This window comes from Metopolophium dirhodum, chromosome 3, assembly GCF_019925205.1.
Source record: "Metopolophium dirhodum isolate CAU chromosome 3, ASM1992520v1, whole genome shotgun sequence".
In the NCBI taxonomy this organism is placed as follows: Eukaryota; Metazoa; Arthropoda; class Insecta; order Hemiptera; family Aphididae; genus Metopolophium; species Metopolophium dirhodum.
The window spans coordinates 12487894-12508183 of NC_083562.1; the positions used below are offsets into that span (position 1 = coordinate 12487894).

A 20290-nucleotide genomic window follows, 5' to 3' on the forward strand; every position below is an offset into this window, starting at 1 on the left:
AATAATTAATGACCCAGTCCTGCGTGTGTCGTTTTGGCACGGCGAATTCGGTTTTTATTTTTCCGTTCGCTCACACTCTGCGGCCACCATCATCGTTAACAGAATACAGAAGATGACGATGATAATATTATATTATAATATTATACACGACACTCGATAATGTACACATACAATATGTATCGTGCGTGTATATTCCTCTCTGGTTCTAAATATAAAATTCGTATTCTCCCACTTGTGCGCGCCGGCGTCACAGAAAACGCCGTCACGGCGACAAAACGAAAAACGAGAATAAAAAAAATAAATAAATTAAATCTTAAAAAACTGAAACGTTTTCGTCAGTCGCGCTCGCAGTGTGTCCGTCGGACAAATGGACCGTCATCGTCGCCTCGACGCCGCCGCTGCGCAAGTCGCGCTACAGGTACTCCTACTGTTGTCATCGCCGGCCACTGTCGTCCGAGGTGAGTGAACACCAAATAATATTATGATCCGAGTGCCCAGTTGAGTAGATGTGAACTTTTTTTCTTTAGACTGTACACAATTATACATATAATACGTAAAATAATAGCTGTGTTATGTAATATGGAATTAGTCTTTTAAATTAATTATTAACGACGTTCGATTCGGTAAAAAAAAAAAAAAAAGGTAGGTTACAATATTTACTAATATTACAATAACCTAGGCGGGAGGCATGAGATTTAGCGTGTAGCTACTGGTTGCTATGATTTCTATTTGAATACTATTCTGCAATAAGTTAGTTACCTATATCATAATATATTATGTAAATTAAAAAATATTTAATATTTTTTTTTATTATTTTTTCCTTAAAGTTTTGTGTGATACACTGCAAATTACTACTCTTTATCCAACGCGGTTGATATGTGCGTTTTAGATTGCAAGAGTGATAACAGTGGTTAATAAAAAAGTTGCCCTCCCCCGGAATAGTTGTCGGAACAGAACTTTGGTATACATATTTTAATACATATACATATACCTATTATGTATGACTACCATACCGATAATGTCTGCACACGAGCGTGTTTATAATGGTTTACACATAATGCAACCAGAACGTCCAGAACTGCACACGACCGCTATTCGGACACTCCGGTTACACTTTTACACGATGACTGAACGTTTCGCTTTTTTCTCATCGCTGTTTGACTACGTTACCTAATACAAGTAACCTTAACGGCTTTACCTGATATACTATATATTACAACGAATAACAAATAGTACAAAAACACCGTTGAGGTATTCCCCGTCATTGTACTTACGATAATAATAAAACTAGATAAAAAATAAATATTGCTTATACACAATGACAAAAATATATTGCTCGTTTTTTATTTTCTCTTAGATAGGTACTGTTATTTAAATTCTAAACTATGGTGAAAAAATCACTGGTTACATTATTTTACTTATTATAAATCGCACATGTTGCGTTGTCGCTTTTAGAAATGAGTCTACCAAATAACGTAATATCTACTATACATTTTGCGATGTTAAGTTCTCTTGGCTATTTTTTTTTAATTTGATGGTTTATTTTATTGATTATATTATTATTATATCATTCAATAAATTTCAAAAAAAAATTATAAATGTAAAATATTAATATAAATGATAATAATATAATTTAATGTCTATATAGGTAACTAGTAGTCTAGTTGACTACTTAAACTTGTATTTAGATTTGCAAAACATTTTAAACTCAAAATTTAATTTAGTATGCAATTGTGCTAAGAACTGCAAATTGCTGACGCAGCGAGAAAATTGCTGTAGGCATTTATTGAGTTTAGGTCGAATAAGTCGTAAATTTCATTTACAACAGTCAACAACCACTCACTATAATATCACTTAAAGACATTCCTACCAATCACTATATTAACTATTAGGTGAACTCGATGTTACTAGAAAACGAATTATAAATCTGTACAGAATTAACAAGGCGCTTCAACAGAAAACGTTCATTTTTATCGAGTTATCAAAATACCATAGATACGATCATATTTACGGATATCCACGGCACTTTAGGTTCATGGCCCGTGTAGGCTTCCCGCTTGATATCGTATTAATATTACAAAAACTATGCAGAAAATAAACCTATTTACTTTTTATATCAAATATTTAATTTCTAAGCTTACGGTTTGGTGTTAGTTTGTAGTATTTTATAAAATTCATAATTATTGTTTTTGAATAGCCCCTCCAATATAAGGATGGAGTCTTGATTTCAAAATCCTAGTTGCGTAACAAACCGTAAATAGGTTATAGGAGGCCCAACATGTTATAATTTTTACATCAAACATTTCTGATTTTATCGCTCAAATAGGCATTTTTTTTTTTATTATTTGTGCCTATGTACTTACACCATTTATAATATACTTATATCAACCAACGAAAACAATGAGAAAAATTCAAACTAGTTTTTGTGTAAAACAATCATTACAATAATGACATTTGGTGAATAGGCAACAATAATATTAACCGGACAACGCGTTACACTAAATATATAGTTATGTGTATAAATATAATACATAATGTAATATTGTCCATTACTTTGGTGCAGTCCTGTGCGGCCGTCCCGTGTGGCTGACCGACGGCGATACGCTGTACTTGAGATGGCAGAGCGGGCTGGGCTTGTTGGACCATTGCTCCGTGGTGCTGCCCAACGGCACGGAGACGACCCTGCCCGACGCGGCCGCCACCGCCGCCACCCCCGCTAATATCACGTACGTGGGCGACGGTTACCAGTCCGGGCAATGCGGACTCAGGGCCGTGAGTGTGACACCCGGCGTCGGCGATTGGACGCTAACGGCGTCGTCGGCGGACGGACGACACGGTCGGGACACGAGTCACGTCACATGCATCGGTAAACGCGGTCAATATATTGTATTATTATTTATTGTAACGTCGAGTAACGAGTGTAAATGTAAGCATAATATTATCCAATCGTTGTGGAAATTGGGGACGGGCTCTCGAGCTCTTCAGATTTTAAGAAAACGTTTGGAGAAATTTTAAGTTCCTAATTGAATTCAAACATCCCGAATATTTCAATCAAAATCATGTTGAACGTGTTCCAGTACGCAGGGCTGGGCAAGTTCACTAATGTGTTTAACTTGTCAGGTTAAGTCATTATAGAAAAATGTAAATTAAGTTTTAAATCAGTTACCTACATATATTTTTTTAACTGACAAACCATTGTTAAAGCCCTCTGATAAGTATATCTGATAAAAGTATATATACAAATAAACAAAAATATACAGTAAAAGTAATACATATAATATGAGTAATATTAACAGACCCTGGCGTAACCAGGGGGTGTGGAATTACTCCCTGATCATTGCTGATAAATATATTAATATTTAATGAAATTTTAAATTGAGGTAAAAATTAAAAAAAAACACTTGGTGTCCGCCTCCTTCTGATGAAATTCTAACTCGCACTTGTTAACAGATAAATTAATAGAAGAGAAGGCCAAACACTGATAGATACTATACAGTCACTATTAATGGAAGTAATTTATGATTTAGGTTAATTTTTTAAGGTATTATTTATTGTATTATTAATAAGATAATTAAAAATAGACAATAATGTCTTTTTATCACGGAAATAGATACTAGTACATAAACTAGTAGTCGGTGTTATTGTTGAGAGATTTGAAATTAATATGTATGGGTGGGACTGTTAGTTTCTATGGAAATTTATATTGAGTCGTATCAATATAAAAAATAGGTTATTATTTGATCCCTATTGAAATCTATAAACAGTGCTTTCAATAGGTACTACATCAGTCTATAATTTAATATTACAATACATATTATTATAACATAGGTAAATTAAAAAACACTTTTAATTATTTTATTTTCTTATTCCATCTTTTTATGAAAATAATAATTTTTTATTACGTTTAATGTTTACAAAACAAAATATATTTAAATCTATGGAATTCATATTAAGAAAAAATTAACTTAACAAGACTTATTAGTAACTGCATATAATATAGAACAAAATTTAACTTGTAAAGTTAGACGTAACTTTTCAAAAAAAATAAAAATCGTTGATGCTATAGTATATTATGCTTGCAAATTGTAGTTTGTTTTGATTCGGTGTAGTGATATAATATATAGATAGGTAACAGTTTTATTGTTTTAGCCTACCAATATATAACTTATTTATTAATTTGAAGGTTGAACCAACATTTTATTGGAAAATAACAATTTATTGTATTTAAATTATATTTTGTTCAAAGTTTGAAAAAGTTTTAAAGTTCAAATAATACTTGAGTTTCAGTTCAAACTTAGATTTTATGAAAACTGAAGTTTGATACACAGGTACTTATAATGGATAATGGTCGTTATAAGTACTATACAGCAGTGGAGCACTCGCCACTCAATGGGGGGGTAAGGTGTCACCCTCCGTCACCCCTCCTCCGATGAAATATCTTCGAGAAACTATATTTATACAAAATTCATCTCTCCTCTATAATATAAGACATTTTAAATTTGTATAGCTAAGGGTTAATACATGGTTCTTACTGAAACCAAAAATCTTCAAAATATATAAACGTAATTGATTTTTTTATAGACATTTAAAGATTAAATTTTGACAAAATTGGATATTTAAACGAAAAACTCTGTTATAATTCAAAAATATTATTCATGGAGACTTGAAACTTTTTTACGCATTTTATTACCACCTCCGAAAAACATCCTGTGTGCTCTACAACTGCAAAACATAGCCACTATAGTGTATAAATGTATAATACTACAATATAGACACGTCGAAACGTAAATAATCTATACAATATAATATTTGGCCAAAGCATAGGTATAGGTAGTTACTAGTTAAATAAAATATAATACCTACGTACTACTTTAATATTTTCATTCAGTAAAGTTAAACAATTTAAATTTATTTATTCTAAAATATGTTTAGGGCACTGAGTAATGTAGGTAACTGAGTTATATAGATTGTTCTCAGTTTTCGCGGACACACTGTATATATAATCATAATAAATAATATAATTATTGTAAAATGTGAATCTACTCAGTATTTACCAATCACCAGTTATAATTGCTTATGAGCCATTCGACTGGTTATATCTATGGTAATACCCAACTAGATTTTGTGGAATTGTATAAATTTCAAATTTATAATACGCGGGATATGATAAATATGATAATTCAATTTTTTTTATCTCAAGAAATGTATGCAGATATAATACGGTTATACATGTTAAAACAATGATATTTTATACTTTTAAAATTGTACGATATTTATAGCCTTTTGAAATTAAAAAAAAACCTAATTTTATCAAACGTATAAAAGTTTAACTTGGTTTATTTACGTCGTAAATTAAATAGGTACCTCCTATAGTTTATGTAGGTAACGTTCTTCAACAAAGCAAATAAATTTGGTTAAAAGTTTAAAACCATTTATATACTTACACAAACGGACATAGGTATACCTGCTTGAAAAATAATTGTATTTATGCTTTATTCTTATATATAAAACATTTTTAGCACGGAATAAATATGAATAAGAAATTAGAATAGGTTACATTAAATTAAAAAAATTTAATAGGTATATTATGATATATATTCTATAGTAGTTATCTATACGACGTGTGCAGAGTAACTATAATCAAGGAATTATAGCTGTTCTAAGTCTAAGTCTAAGCCTTCATACTATGTTAAATTGCAAGTCTATAGTTAACTGTACGTCAGGATAACTGTCGAGGAAATGATTAACAAGCATTTGCATATTTGTATCTTGTATGAATTACTAATAGTAATATTTATAAAGGTAAAACCTAACATTTGTTTCATGTATTGTGTGTAAAATAAGGAATAGGTAGCGAAAATTAAAACTTTTGTTTTCAAATTATTTGAGATATATTTATTGGCTTCATATTATTCATAATTTTTCTTTATTAATATTGCATTGTTTGATGAATTAACGATTTTATTATATTTCATTGTATTTGTATTGCGTAAAAATATAAATTATAGTTTGATTTTTATCAATAGGTTATTATAATACCCAATTTTAGTATAATAGTATCATTTATCAAGCATAAAATTATAGTTTATTAATTAATTTTGAAATTTCTACGATGGGAGTCACTCATTTTATTCTTATCTCTTTGTCATCGCATTCGCTTATTGTTCTTTACGTGAACAGATTATGTAATAAAAAATGTTATATTTAAAATTTAATTAATTAATAATTAAATCCTCGTAATTTTTAAAAATATATATTAGTAGCAATGTGCTTTATTTGTATCCTATTTTTTCATCAGTAGTATATTTGTACCTTTTGTACCTACAAATTCGTATTTTATTATGTGTATTATATTATTATACATAATAATAGAAATATGTATAGGTAACCTATAATAAAATAACTAATTTTTTTTTAATAGGTACATGAACAATAATATTAGATTTTTAAGTATTTTTTTAAAATGCATTATTTCACGAGTATTTTACTGACACCCTCTTTGGAATTTGAAAAAATCTGACCGCGCACATATTTTGTTTTCAAAATGTATCCAAAATTCCTACAAAAAAGGTTTAATTTTAATTTATATAATATCGCGATATTTATTTGAATTTTTTTGACATTCCTACAAGACAGTCAAGACATTCCATTTTTTGTTATCGTGGGGTTATAAAAATGATTATTCCTAACCTCCTGGAGGTCAAAAATTGTAGATGTAATTCTTTTTATGCCATCATTTAGAACGCTATTGTTTAAAGTTGAATTAATTTAATAGTTTTCAGAATTGTTTTGATGTTCCTATTACAGAGTTTTATTTTATTTGTTTTAAACTGCTCTAACATGTCTTTATTTAAACTGCTAGAGGTCTCTTTGAATGCATAACATATAAATATATAATATGTGTATACATGATAATGATTAATATATAATAGTATAAAATATGCGTAATGTAATAGGTAAATATAAGTGTATATGCATGAACATGTTTGGGGTTATGCTCCAAATGAGGTAGTCCCTTTACTTAGTCAAAGTCCCTTAAAGTAAGTCATGTAGCTTCAAACGTTTGAGGCCTCTAATGCCAATAGTGAATTGCTAAGAATTTGTTTAGCAGTTGCGGTGGTGTGCAGAGTGCAGATTTAGTTTATTCGCTTGATTGTTGACACTTTTTGATTTCGTCCTGAATTAATGATATCTTCAAATCTCGATGGATGACTTCATTCCTGTCAAACCGGTAAGCTGTGACCTGCCAAAATGGTACGAAGAGTAATATTTTAACAACGTTGAATGACTTCGATGTATTGCACCATAAGTTAAAATCGGTTTGATGATAGCCATACATAATAAATTTACCCAAGCCGTTTGTTAACCAGGTCTAGTGTAGAATGTTTTCCGAAGAGTCAGTATGACATGCAGTATAACTTAAGTATTATTTCTTGGATTTACAATTTTTCTGGTGGACATGGTGTTTTTAATTCAGGTGGAAATCAAGGTGCACACCCAAATATTTTAGTGGGATTGTCGTGCGCACGATTATATGATTCAGCAGTAGGTACATGGACATTTTTGGTTTTACATAAGTACCTACGTATGATTCATGTGCAACGACTTCTCACTATTGATCTTCAATTTCCTACTCCTCGTCCAATTAGATATGTAGTCGATTAGCGCATTGTTCCGGTGGGTTGATACAAGCTCCTGGACTAGGGTCCGTTTTTTCATGTACCTTTATATATTACATTTTTACTTATATTATTAATATTTCTCCACTCGAATATCCAATAATTGACTATATAATTGTGCATTACTCTCTTAGAATTCCATTACAAGTTTATACAATGTTTCATTTTGTATATTCGTACCAGAATTTCTTGGTCGACTAAAATGTGTTTTTTGGCGCTATGTGATGAGCATTGTCAGTCGAATCTATTGCAGGATGACAGTACAATCCCACTTGCACGTCGACTTAAATAATTTATTTTGAAACGCTCGACACCTTAACGTTGAAAGCAAAAAATATTATATCGTATAGAAATATTTATTAAACACTTCGCATAATTTTTTTCTCGTTCAACAAACGAAATGCGAATACAATATTCATTCATAAATTTAAATTCATCAGTTGAACGTTTTATGTTTCTATTTAATCATTTTTACCGTGTATTTTTGAACACAACATTTATGGTCGTATTATACAGTGTATTTTAATTTTTGAGGGATCCATGCAAAATAAGACACATCCAATATTTCATCGAAAATACAGTTTAGATAATATTTTATACAGAAAAAAATGTACTAGTATAATATCATGGCATCAAGAACAAGACAGATGCAATAACCCGTAAGTATAGGAAATATAATATAATGTTGGTAGGTACTCGGTGCTGTCTGGTTTTGTATTTTCTGGCGAAAAATCAGATAGTACCGAGAGAAAATTAAATAAAATTAAGCGAACGCTGCACGGCCATTTGTTGCCTCTGTCGTACAAGTGAGTAACGTACCAAATTTAGACGCTCAGGAAAATGCGTTTAGCTCCGTTAGTTTAAAAATTACAGTGAATCGACCTATTATGAAACTTGATGGTAAGTACATTGTCTGTGCTTGTATGTTTTTACGATAGTCCAATTTTTTAGTAAGTTATGCGTATATAATAAAGCGTAAATTAAAAATGCTCATAACTCACTTAAAAACTGAATTATCGTGAAAACCCCATGTATACAAACCCAAATAATGCTCTAGCCATCAAGTTTCATAATAGGTCGATTCGCTCTTAATTTTCAAGCCATAACTGAGTTTAACGTTTTCTACTGAGCGTAAATTTGCTATGTTATGCACTTGTTAGACGGAGGCAACAAATATCTGTGTAGCGTCCTTTTAATACGAATACCTATACTAAGGTTTGGTAAAAATACAAAATAGCTCCAAAAATTAAAACTGTTTGTTTTATTTTCTGAAATGTTTTGAAATAATGAATTGTCTGGTGCGGGCTTCTTTATTTCTACGGTTTCGAGTGTTCGGCATCACCGGCATAAGCTTAATTATTATTGGTACGAAGGATAAATCCCAACCCAAAAATTCAAAGTGGTTTATTCGTCCGCAGAAAGTGTACAATATCTTTGTTCCGCCGGCGACGATAATGCGTCGATGCGATGATATTCTATAAACAATAAGATATTAATAATATGATCGTCCACGCATATTAATAATGTATACATAGTTAAGTGCGTATAATATTGACGCTGTTTGCGTTGGATATATTATAATTACCCAACTACACCCACAGGCCACAATACTAAGCGCCTATGCGGGAGTATGACACGATCGATATAATATGAAGTACACCTTGTATACCTACCCATATATAGTGTATAAAATATGCCTAGTGCGTCGTATTTTGAAGCAGATATACTAATTTATAGATACATTTTGAAGGTTCTAATATGCTATGTATATTATAATATTGTTAAAATGATAACATCGTGTTGGCTATTGTTAACTACATGACTGGAGGCATAGGTATTCAAAATGTACACTGGTAATGTTATCGAATTATTAATTATTTATTGTTCTACGGAAATTGTGTGTTCGATGGAATGAATTAATAGTATTTACCGACTGTTAATAGCAATATCGATCGTTGTACATACTGCAATGTTCTATATTCTATACATATTATATAGGTCTTGTTGAAAATGTATACTGAGAAAATTAAATATTTGAATCTACTAATGTATTAAACCGTAATTAATGACACTCGAGTAATCGAGTTATTGCGTAGGTAGCTAGCTAACCTAACCTAACCTATATAAATAAAATATAATTAGTAACTAATATTGCCTATATATTGTTCAACAACCATTTATTATGTAATAATGAATTTATTCTATTTCAATGTTTTCAATTTTTAAGTATACTTTCTAAGGTGCTTCTAGTGAACGGCTCCCTTCATAAATTATTCATGTGAAATTTTTATTATTTACCATGTACCAAATTTACCTATCAGTCAACAGATTGCAATATCTTTATAAATAAAAAAACAAGTACACTTGAGGACCATATAAATATTTTATGTTAAATTATTTAGATTTTTATACCATTCAATAAGCATCTGCTGCGGAACCTATGCTGATAACCTATTATCCTCGGTGCGCAAAGTTAAATAGTTCAAAACCCATAATCGTTCGAATTTCGATTTAGACTCTTCGCATGATTTGGTTTTCAACTCTGAATTAGGTACCGGTATATCACTCATACTGTAACTTGTAAGAGCATGCTTGGTGAATCAACCTGCACTGTACATATGGTGACCCGACATCGTTGTCCATATTCCTGAGTTAGGTAATAAAATGTGAAAACGATAAAACATGACAGGCAATCCTATATACTGCTTATATCAAGTAGGAAGTATAGGTACCTATAGACATCATTACGGACTGCGTTCAAACGAAAATGGATTATCCGCAAAAGCGGGTTATACGAAACGCTGTAAAGTGTAAAGGCATTATTATATTATTATGCACAAAAGCTGAAAAGCACTCACGTAGATAAAGTAAGCCAACGCAGTATAAAGTACAATATTGTAATGCCGTAAACATTGCAGTATTATATTTTAGTCGGATACAATATTACAATCTAGGTACGTTACAATCTAGGTATGTAGGTAGCTGTTTGATGAACTCCCAGAACGCCATAGCCATATCATATAGTATAGGTACTTACTATGCTTACATCATATACTGTTTGTCCACAGGAACGGGATAGGTACACTTTATGACTCGGTTATTTATATTACTCTCTACCCCTATACATATTTTTGAATTCTGTTTACTGGACATCATTGGATCATAAATTTCTTTTTTGAAAAAAAAAAATGTATTTTTTGTTGCAAACTGTTTTTTTCTGTTTAAAACGATGTTTGAGAGTTTTAAATAATTCATTTTAGATAACTATACATTTTTATTTTATTATTTATTTAAGTAGATAAATTTAATATTAATATGAAATAATTTTTTTACATTAGTCGATCTTAAAAGAAAAGAATATTGTACCCTTAGTAGATCTTAACATGAACCCAGCTCATCATACCTATGCTTATTGGATGAGCTTGCAAACCTGCTATCAATATTCTTGTATATTAAACTTTTACTTTGTTTGTTTTGTTTGCTAAAATATATATATATTATTATTTATTAATCAAACAAATTTGGCCACCCCTGGTATATAAACCTGTTGATTAATTAATAACTGTGTGTCAATTAATATCAGTAGGTAGTTATTACGAAATAGTATTCGAGTGTTCGGCAAATCTGATGCACACTTTTGCAATATATTGTATCACATTATTGCGCCTATCTGTATAGGTAATATACAAGGTGATCATTTTATCTTGAACCAGATAAAATCAAGGAAAGAATAAGGAATTTTTAGTTATAATTTTAGTTTTTACATTTCATACAATTTTAAAGTTTGAAGTATAAAAGTAAGTGGCACAACCAGGATTTGTTAAAGTGGGAGGGACATCATGTTGTTCACCAAACATGAACAAATCATTTATAGTACAATTCTCAACTAAATGCCAAAATTTTAAATTGTATATATATCTAATGAATATTGCATAACACTGAGGAACAGAGCCGGGATTTAGACTTTCAGATGCCCGGGGCAAATCTCTTTTAAAGGCTCATCCTAGCAGTAAAAATTAAAAATACCCAATATCTAAGTACCTAGTCGAGGAAAAAAATAAAAAATGTACAAACTTGCAACTTGTTATAACTATCTGCCTGACTGCCTGACTACCTAAAACGTGTTTATTTCAAGTTTGAAATACCACCGTTTATTAAGCATCACAAATTTCAAAATTAATTCAAAGATAGCAATATTATAATAATAATTATAAAACCTTATCGTATATTATCCAATCGGACCCGGAGTCTACTCTCTTGGCTGCGTCACTAATAAACGTAATATTATATGCATAATACAACCAGAATCAATTATGACCAGGGCTGGCCGAAGGGCAAACCAAATTTTTAGATTTAAACAAAGCCAATAATCAAAATACATGACCGGGCCCAATATAATTATACCGTGTGTTCTCGAAAACAGGGTAGGTACACTGTATAATTAAATCACCCATTTTGTTCCGCGTATTGTATATTATATATTATTGCATTTTGTTTGCGGGACGTGAAACTAGACTATTGGATCATCAACCCCTCTGACAGAGTTCTAAAATATGTATAGATAGCATATATTATACTGAGTAATATAGGTAACTTTGTCATAGAGTGGATAGGTTACCCAATTTCCGTGGATACACGGTATGCATATAATATGTATATTTTATTTACTCCTTATTATGTTCGGTAAATATATATTATAATATATTTTCTAAATAAATGATATGAAAAAAACAAAAATAACCAGCACGAAACACCGATACGTCCTATTACATCGTGAAGCGTAATAATATAGCAAACAGGGGTAATATAAATGTTTGTTCTCGCTGCTATACTGCCTATATTGTATACCGTCGAAGCATATTTTTTAAATTTTTTTTTCAACTGTTGATGGTTTATTTTATTTTATCGTGATTTGTGGGTCACATAACACATTGCAAGCAATTACGTGGCCCGGTAGCCGTGTAGAGAGCTGATATTGTTTGTGTTCATTCGTGTATAGAGATTAATATAGCAAAAGCTAAGCGTCTTACGTTTACGTCATGTTTATACAGAGTATTATATTAGCTTTTACGACCTACCAGCTAGTTCAATATAACTCCGACCTCATATTATATCTTATAGCACAATATTTTATGTATATGTATAATAACAAAAACATAATAATTGCAGTTCGACCGTTTTCTTTGTCAATATCGTTTTAAATCAAATCGAAATATGCATTTTGTAGGTACCTATAAACTCTAAAGACTAAAATAACCATATAACTCTGTTATATAATATACAATCATACAAACTGCGTGTTGAAGAGAATATACAAAAGTCACCAGCTATATAGTGAATCTTCAATCCTTTTATTACGATTTACGAATACCCTGCTCGTTGGATATCATAATTTATATAATAATATTATGCACCTTATAATCGATATACTATATAGGTACCTATCCTATTTATTAAAATCTAATAATCCGCTGCAGTGAAACTCTTTAGGCTTCGCCTGTTTGGACTTCAATCAATTACCAACGAGGGTATTTAATAATACATTCACGGTGTGATGAACGCAATATCATTTACAACATATTTTTAAAGATATTTGTTTACTCCTTTGAACCGTCGCCAAAATCACATGGTTGTTAAACATTTTTATGACCTAGTACAGTGGTACCTATAATAATTAAATATTATCGACCGAATAAGTATATAATCATTGGTAAATTTAACTATAAAAATAATTTTGTATTTAATTTGTATTAAACATTTTTAGTTTTTACATATTACCTATATGTATAGGTACTAACCTACTATTACGTCTTGCATTATTATACAGTGGCTTGCTTAACATTTTCGAAAGGGGGGGGGGGGGGATATGAATTTTTGACTATTCTCAGACCCCAGTAAATATACTTTCATTGCTTTATCATATATTTTATAATTTATATGAAAAAAATAAACAAAACAAAAGGAGATGGATATGCCACCATTCGTTATAAGCAAGCCCTTGTTATAGCAACTTGATATTTAAAAACTATAAATATTATAGTTATTACTTATTAGTAATAATTTATTACTAATAAAAAAAAATTGAAACCCCTGTAAGCCTAGGCCTAATATTAATAAGCAACGTAATCATCCTATATTTTTTGAACTTTTAATAGTTAACTATATTTGTAGGTATACCTAATATAAGAAATATATTATTATTTTTTTACAATATCCTTCAAGTATAACTAAAATTAACTCCCCATCACAAAAAAAAAAAATTCAAAATATGTAGCTATCATTTAAGACTATTTTTTAAAAATTAATAGTAGGTACCTATAATTGTAGTACAATTCATTCAAACTAAGTCGACCTACTCATTGGTTTTAATACAATAATACAGTTATGACTAAAATACCACGTTATTCTCATTTATGATAATGAATAATAACCTTCAATAAACCGCGGTTAATTGAAACCTGATTGAATTAATTAATACTTATAAACTGATTCAACTTTTATCCTATTTTCGGAAGACCATCAAATCTAATCGTTGTAATCATTATTGCTTCGTACTTATTATGATCTGTTTTACTATGGTCTTGTGGTTTTACTACGATCCATGGACTGTTGTACAGCTACTCATTACGTCCGTCTCTAACAACCACACCCTACAGCCACCACCGCCCACCGAACAATATTAACACGTCCATATAGAATATAATATTTGAATATTACCGATTGTAAAATGACAATATTCATTTCTCACAATGTTATTTTGTAATATCATAATATTTAGTCAAGACGCGCGTGGTATGTGTGTTTACAGCGAAACAATGGCCCAAGTCGAGCACGATCCGCGTGCCCGTAGGCACCGCGGTGAACGTCACTTGCGGACCACCGAAGGCGTTTTACTGCCGAATGTCAGGCCCGTCCGGCGAAGTGTCCAGGCACAAGGGCCAGTGTTGGGTGCACGTCAAGTCGGTCGGATCGCATCACCTGGACGTGTGGACCTGCTGGTCGGTGACAGCCGAGTCCGCGGCCGAAGTTCAGTACACTCTTCGTCTGCACGCTTACCGAGGTGAACAACAACAACAACTATACCGCTAAACGTTTATAACATTCGCTTTCCTCGCCTCGTTCCTCCGCTAACTTTCCCATTTCCCGTCATTGTTGTTTGTCGTAGGGTTATATAAATATACGGAGGAAAGTTATTTTCTTTTAATATTTTTTTTCTTTCCACCATTAAGCGCTTTATTATTAGTATTATTAAGGTAATCGTGTAGTATAATATACTATAACATAATATGTTACCTACCGTAACTTCATTGGTGTAGTATTCTACCTACCAAAAAACATTACTGGTGTTTACCGTAATTTACCCACCCACTGATTATCGATTAATAAAAATGTTTTAAACCAAAATTTACTTATTGTACTGCTGACGATCATCAAGTAGATATATTTTTTAATACGTTATAAATTGTTATGTTGTTCTTACGGCATCCCGCAGAAAACTTCCAATCAATTGTCGTGTTGTTTTAATTGACCGCCACCATTCCCATTTTAGTTGGTGGTCTAAAAAATATGTTGCACAACACAGCGACACAGCGACCCAACACGGATTAACATAATATAATATCTAAAAGTAAGATATCGTGGGTCTTGGTAGATATTTACAAGTTATTACGATTTACGATGGCTATTTAGCTATAATTATAGTATTGTATCACAGTATCACCGTTATAATATTATGTTGGTTATCTTAATAACTCAAGTCACAGGACAGGTACTTTCCCCTAGTAAAATTAATAATTATATAAAAATATCAAATATTATATAAGATAACGTATGACAGGTAGATATGTCATATTTTCCGGTAGGTAGCATACTATACATAATGCATGCGTACAGTTTTTTGGAAGGTAGCATTTTACGGTACCTAGGTAGCATACTACATGAGTACCGTTATTAATTATTATAGTTGGGGACCATCCGACCATCATAGCCCATTGTATGTACATCAGATATCTCACATATAAAATCTTGTTTCATATACTGTATAATGTCAATAAATACTAAATAACCAATCATATCTAATGGCTATTACCTAATTATAAATCATATAATAGTATAAACCTACAACCTACATTAAATATAAATTAGCATACATTTAAAAAATGTATTACGAACTTGTTTACAATCTTAACTCGACCATTATATTCTAGCTTACTATATTCATTATTTAAGGATAATGCTGAGGTACCTACTGAATATCTCACTACAAGCCACACTATAAATTCTACTTTTTTATCTATCGAAAATAGTGAATTAGAATTTTCTACTCCCATTTAGTAGAACGTATATTATTCTAATAAATTCATAGGTAAAAATTGTTTAATAGGTATATTATACAATTCATTATAACACACGATATATTGCATGACAAAAACTTGTTGTATGGCTTTTAGATTCATAATACAAATATAATGCATTCAATGGGGAGCTATAGCCTATAAGCATATAGCTTAAGTTAACCTTACTCTTTAGTCTTTATACCCTCTTCTCCGTCCTGGTGAACACTAATCTACGGCGTTTTCATGTTTTTAACCCTTAATAAATACACGAACACGTCCAAGACCACGTGTTTTGCGAACTGTCTGTCTTTTTTTTTTCTTTGGTCACTATACATACAGCCGTCCTCATGTCTAGAGGGCGCAGTAACGGAAGTCGGATGCGACGAAACTCCGTCCGAGGTGCGAGTGTTTTGCAACGTCCGCAATGGTACTACCACTCCAGACGGTGGCGACGGCAATGCAGTTGGTCGGGACGGTCACTTTCGGTCAAAATACTGCCGACTTACGTTGCCGCGAGACGCAAAGATCCTGTCACTGGCGTACGGGAGAGGCACTACCCGATACTCGTATTACGGTACGACGTACAACGATTGCGGTGTGTCATTCGCAAAACCACTGAGACGGTCCGAGATCGGCCGATGGAAATGCATGAACGCCATGTCCGACGACTACATTTATGGCGGGTTCGTCGTCGTCGGGCCACCCAACAATACGAAAGGTATACGACCTACGATTTTAATACCCACAACTGACTACGGTGACGACCATATTTTTATTGCTATACAACTCATGTCCGTATATGCATAGTCTCTATCCATGTGTCACATATAAGACATGGCTTGTGTGACGCATAAATTGATTATGCATACGGGCATCAATTGATCAATAGGCAACATAATAAATTTATACAACATACAAATGTTCTATAATTTTAATTTTGTTTCAAAATTAAACTTTGGAATAATGCAAATCAAACGCACGCTGGCATTCTCTCTGAAACCTCTCATCCACGTATGATGTGTTCTATTCGATCCACAAAAGTGACTGCTATAACTACCTGTACGGCTGTACTAGCGGTATAGGTACGGTTACGGTATACCTATATTACCTACTAGTCACTTATATTATTATAATTTATAAGGAATAGGTTTCTTATACGAGACGAATTATCAATATAAAAGTTTTCAATTCCCTATTTATTCGTTGCAAAATTCGTTCCTCTCATATCCCTGGACGCTGGGCCAATGGTAAACGGTTGTAATTATGTATCATAGAGAATGCGGTTTTATAAATAATATTTCCTGATCGTTTTGCACTCTGCAGGTATACCTCCGCTCACGGTGACAACCGGAAGGTCTGTGATGGTGCCCAAGGGCAACACGTTTCATGTGGAGTGCAGTGTACATTCAGAGATCGACTATTGCTGGTTGCGGCACCCAAACGGCACTGCTATTCCAGTGACGGTTCCGGACAGCACTGCGGCCGGTGACCCGAAGAGGGTCGGAACTCGGTACCGGTACACGGGCGAAGGGTTGTCGTTCGGCCAATGTCACGTGGCGATCAGCGACGCATCCACGTTGGACACGGGTCCCTGGCTTTGCGCTTTGGGTCTGCGTGACGACCGCCGTGAAATGTACGGTACGGTGGACGTTGTGGTTTCCGGTACGTGTATAATATTTACAAATATATAATATGATAACTATATGCGCGACTGCTCTATACTCTGTGGGACAGTGGAGCACACAGATATTTTGAATGAGAGGGGTTACCAAGGGAGAAGGGAATTAACACCCAAATCTCCCCCCCCTGTGTGAACACCATTACTGTGGGGTTAACTGCACTACTGCATGTCTGCATACAATTCGAAATCCTTTCCCTCCATCGTCGTGTATGCATACACGACGATATTTTCTCTGAATCGTCATCACATACCCAGCGATATATGCGCGGTTATCTATGTGAAGTTTGTTGTGAATCCTGTTTGCGCAGAGTCCGTGATTGCGGCCCGCCAGGAAGAATTGTACGCGACCGAGGGAACCCAGGTAACGCTGGGATGCGACACGGTCGAGAAGCAGCCTATAGCCTACTGCCGGTTCCTCACGCCGCGTCTACTCGGATTCGCTGTGGACGAGAAATCGGACGCACAGCCACCGCCCCGGTACGCGTACTCTGGCCAAGGACTGACGGCCGGCCATTGCGGTTTGTCCGTCGACCGCGTCGACGATTCTGACTACGGAAACTGGACATGCGCCGTGAAAATCCTAGACTCTTCTGGATCTGAAGAAGTCAGCACGACCGTCCTGTTGCGGAAACCCGAAGGTATATATTATACTACATTACTACATATTAATAACACGCGCGGGAAAGTACCAAGAAGCTATACAGACGTATAGTGACTGTGCCAGGTCAACAGTTGTAGACAAGAAAGCATATTTTCAATATAAAATGAGGAGAACTTTGACTTTGATACAATAAAGTTTTTATTTTTTCGATATCACTTTTACCAAGAATATTATTGAACATAAAAATAACGAATTTCAAAACAATAATGACTTTTTTCGTTTTAATGACAAAATACAATACTATATTTCTTTAATATAAAACAGGAATAGTAAGATTAATGATTAAATAGTCCCCAAGGCCCAATGCCCAAATCGTAAGTGGCTATAGATACTGTTTTTATCCGCACAATACAGTTTCCAACAAACATTTTATGAACTATAGTTTCTTTTACTTAATGCTCCAGAGCGTGTTTTTATGTGTATTATCTATGCTATGTCGCAGGGTTTACAATGATCCAGATCATCGGCATCGTGCTATGCGGCACTATGATATCCATCATGTCGCTGTTCTTTGCCAATCATCTCATCACCAACCCGTCAGCAAAGACGACGAAAAAAATCGAAAAATTAGAAATGCAGCTCGAAGCGGGCGAAGGTGCAAGTCGCAGGGTCGGCGCCAGACGAGTGCAGAATAGCACGCGCGTGATCAGGACTCAGCCGGGTCGGAGCAAACACGGGTCCATACCTCGGAGAATTTGACCACTGCACTCTATTATTTTAGTGGCTATAAGATCGCTATACAATTTTTCGAATATCTGTAACGCGAGACTTTTACTGCAGCCTTCTACAATAGGTTTAAGCAAAATCTTTCGATTCCGCTCAATATGACCATTAATAAATGTCTATTGATTCATTCACAATAAGAAATAACAATAAACTGACTTCTGCAGATTATATTTTATTATGTTATTAACATTATTTATACACTATTTATTATGTATGGCCAATGGCCCGTGATGCCATGATGGTAAGCAAAATAACAATCAACTTATTCTCTGATATCAGATTATTCAGACTATGATTTGCTAACGACTTGACTTACGAAAAAATAATTGTATTGTCATATTTTGATTCCCGGTTCCGTGATCGTTAAATGATTATTTGGATCGATCGCGTGGAATGTCAAAAAAAACACGAAAAAGATACCTACCTACCTACCTATGTGTTTCTTTAATTTTAAGTATTTTTTTTTTTTTTGACAATATTAAAACTTAAGTACGCTGATGTACTAATTGTAGAATTAGGTAACTTTATTATTTTCAATTGGTAACAAATAACAACTATATTTCGATTTTATTAATCGATTCCGATACCTACTCGGTACCTAGTGCTTTTAGCTTTTTTTCCTGAAAATGTTGATGGTCGATTCACTACTTTATTAACTACGGCCCTCTAAAGTCTGAAACTTATTAATAGTTTTAAATTGTAATTAACTAATTGAAAAAAATTTTTTTTTATATATTATCTTGAGTATTTTTAACGCGATTTCATAATTTATATCGTTTTATAATGTTACTAAATAGTTAATATAATAATATGAAAAAAAAACATTTCGTTCATTTTTTGGATAGATCGAAGATCCGCATAAAGTGTTAAGTGACTACAAACATAGTTAATTACCATTGAAAATAATACATAACAAATGATTTGATTATAATTTTTGCGAAATTATAATAATTTACATATTATCGAGATTTAAAGAATTTCGTAAACATTTTAACTGCTTAAATGCTTTAAAATAAATGATGACCATTTATTTTTGATATTTTTTTAATTATGGTTTGAACAACTTAGGTCGTACCATACAAAAAATTTTATCATAAATAATAAACTTACAAAAATCAAAATTTAGAATGTCTAAAAAGCACAAAAAGAGCCATAATATTTCTAAAATTATACCATGTCTAAAAAATGATAGTATAAACGTTTAACT

General features: G+C 32.7%; 1 protein-coding gene across 1 annotated transcript; it reads left to right on the forward strand.

Annotated features, from left to right (window-relative positions):
• Positions 1-85: 85 nt before the first annotated feature.
• On the forward strand, positions 86-19253 carry LOC132941379 (uncharacterized). The gene is made up of 7 exons (XM_061009413.1): positions 86-458; positions 2564-2866; positions 14488-14739; positions 16371-16733; positions 17339-17677; positions 18005-18334; positions 18800-19253. Exons 1-7 carry the CDS (start codon positions 368-370, stop codon positions 19054-19056), a joined length of 1935 nt encoding a protein of 644 aa, XP_060865396.1. The 5' UTR covers positions 86-367; the 3' UTR covers positions 19057-19253.
• Positions 19254-20290: the final 1037 nt, after the last annotated feature.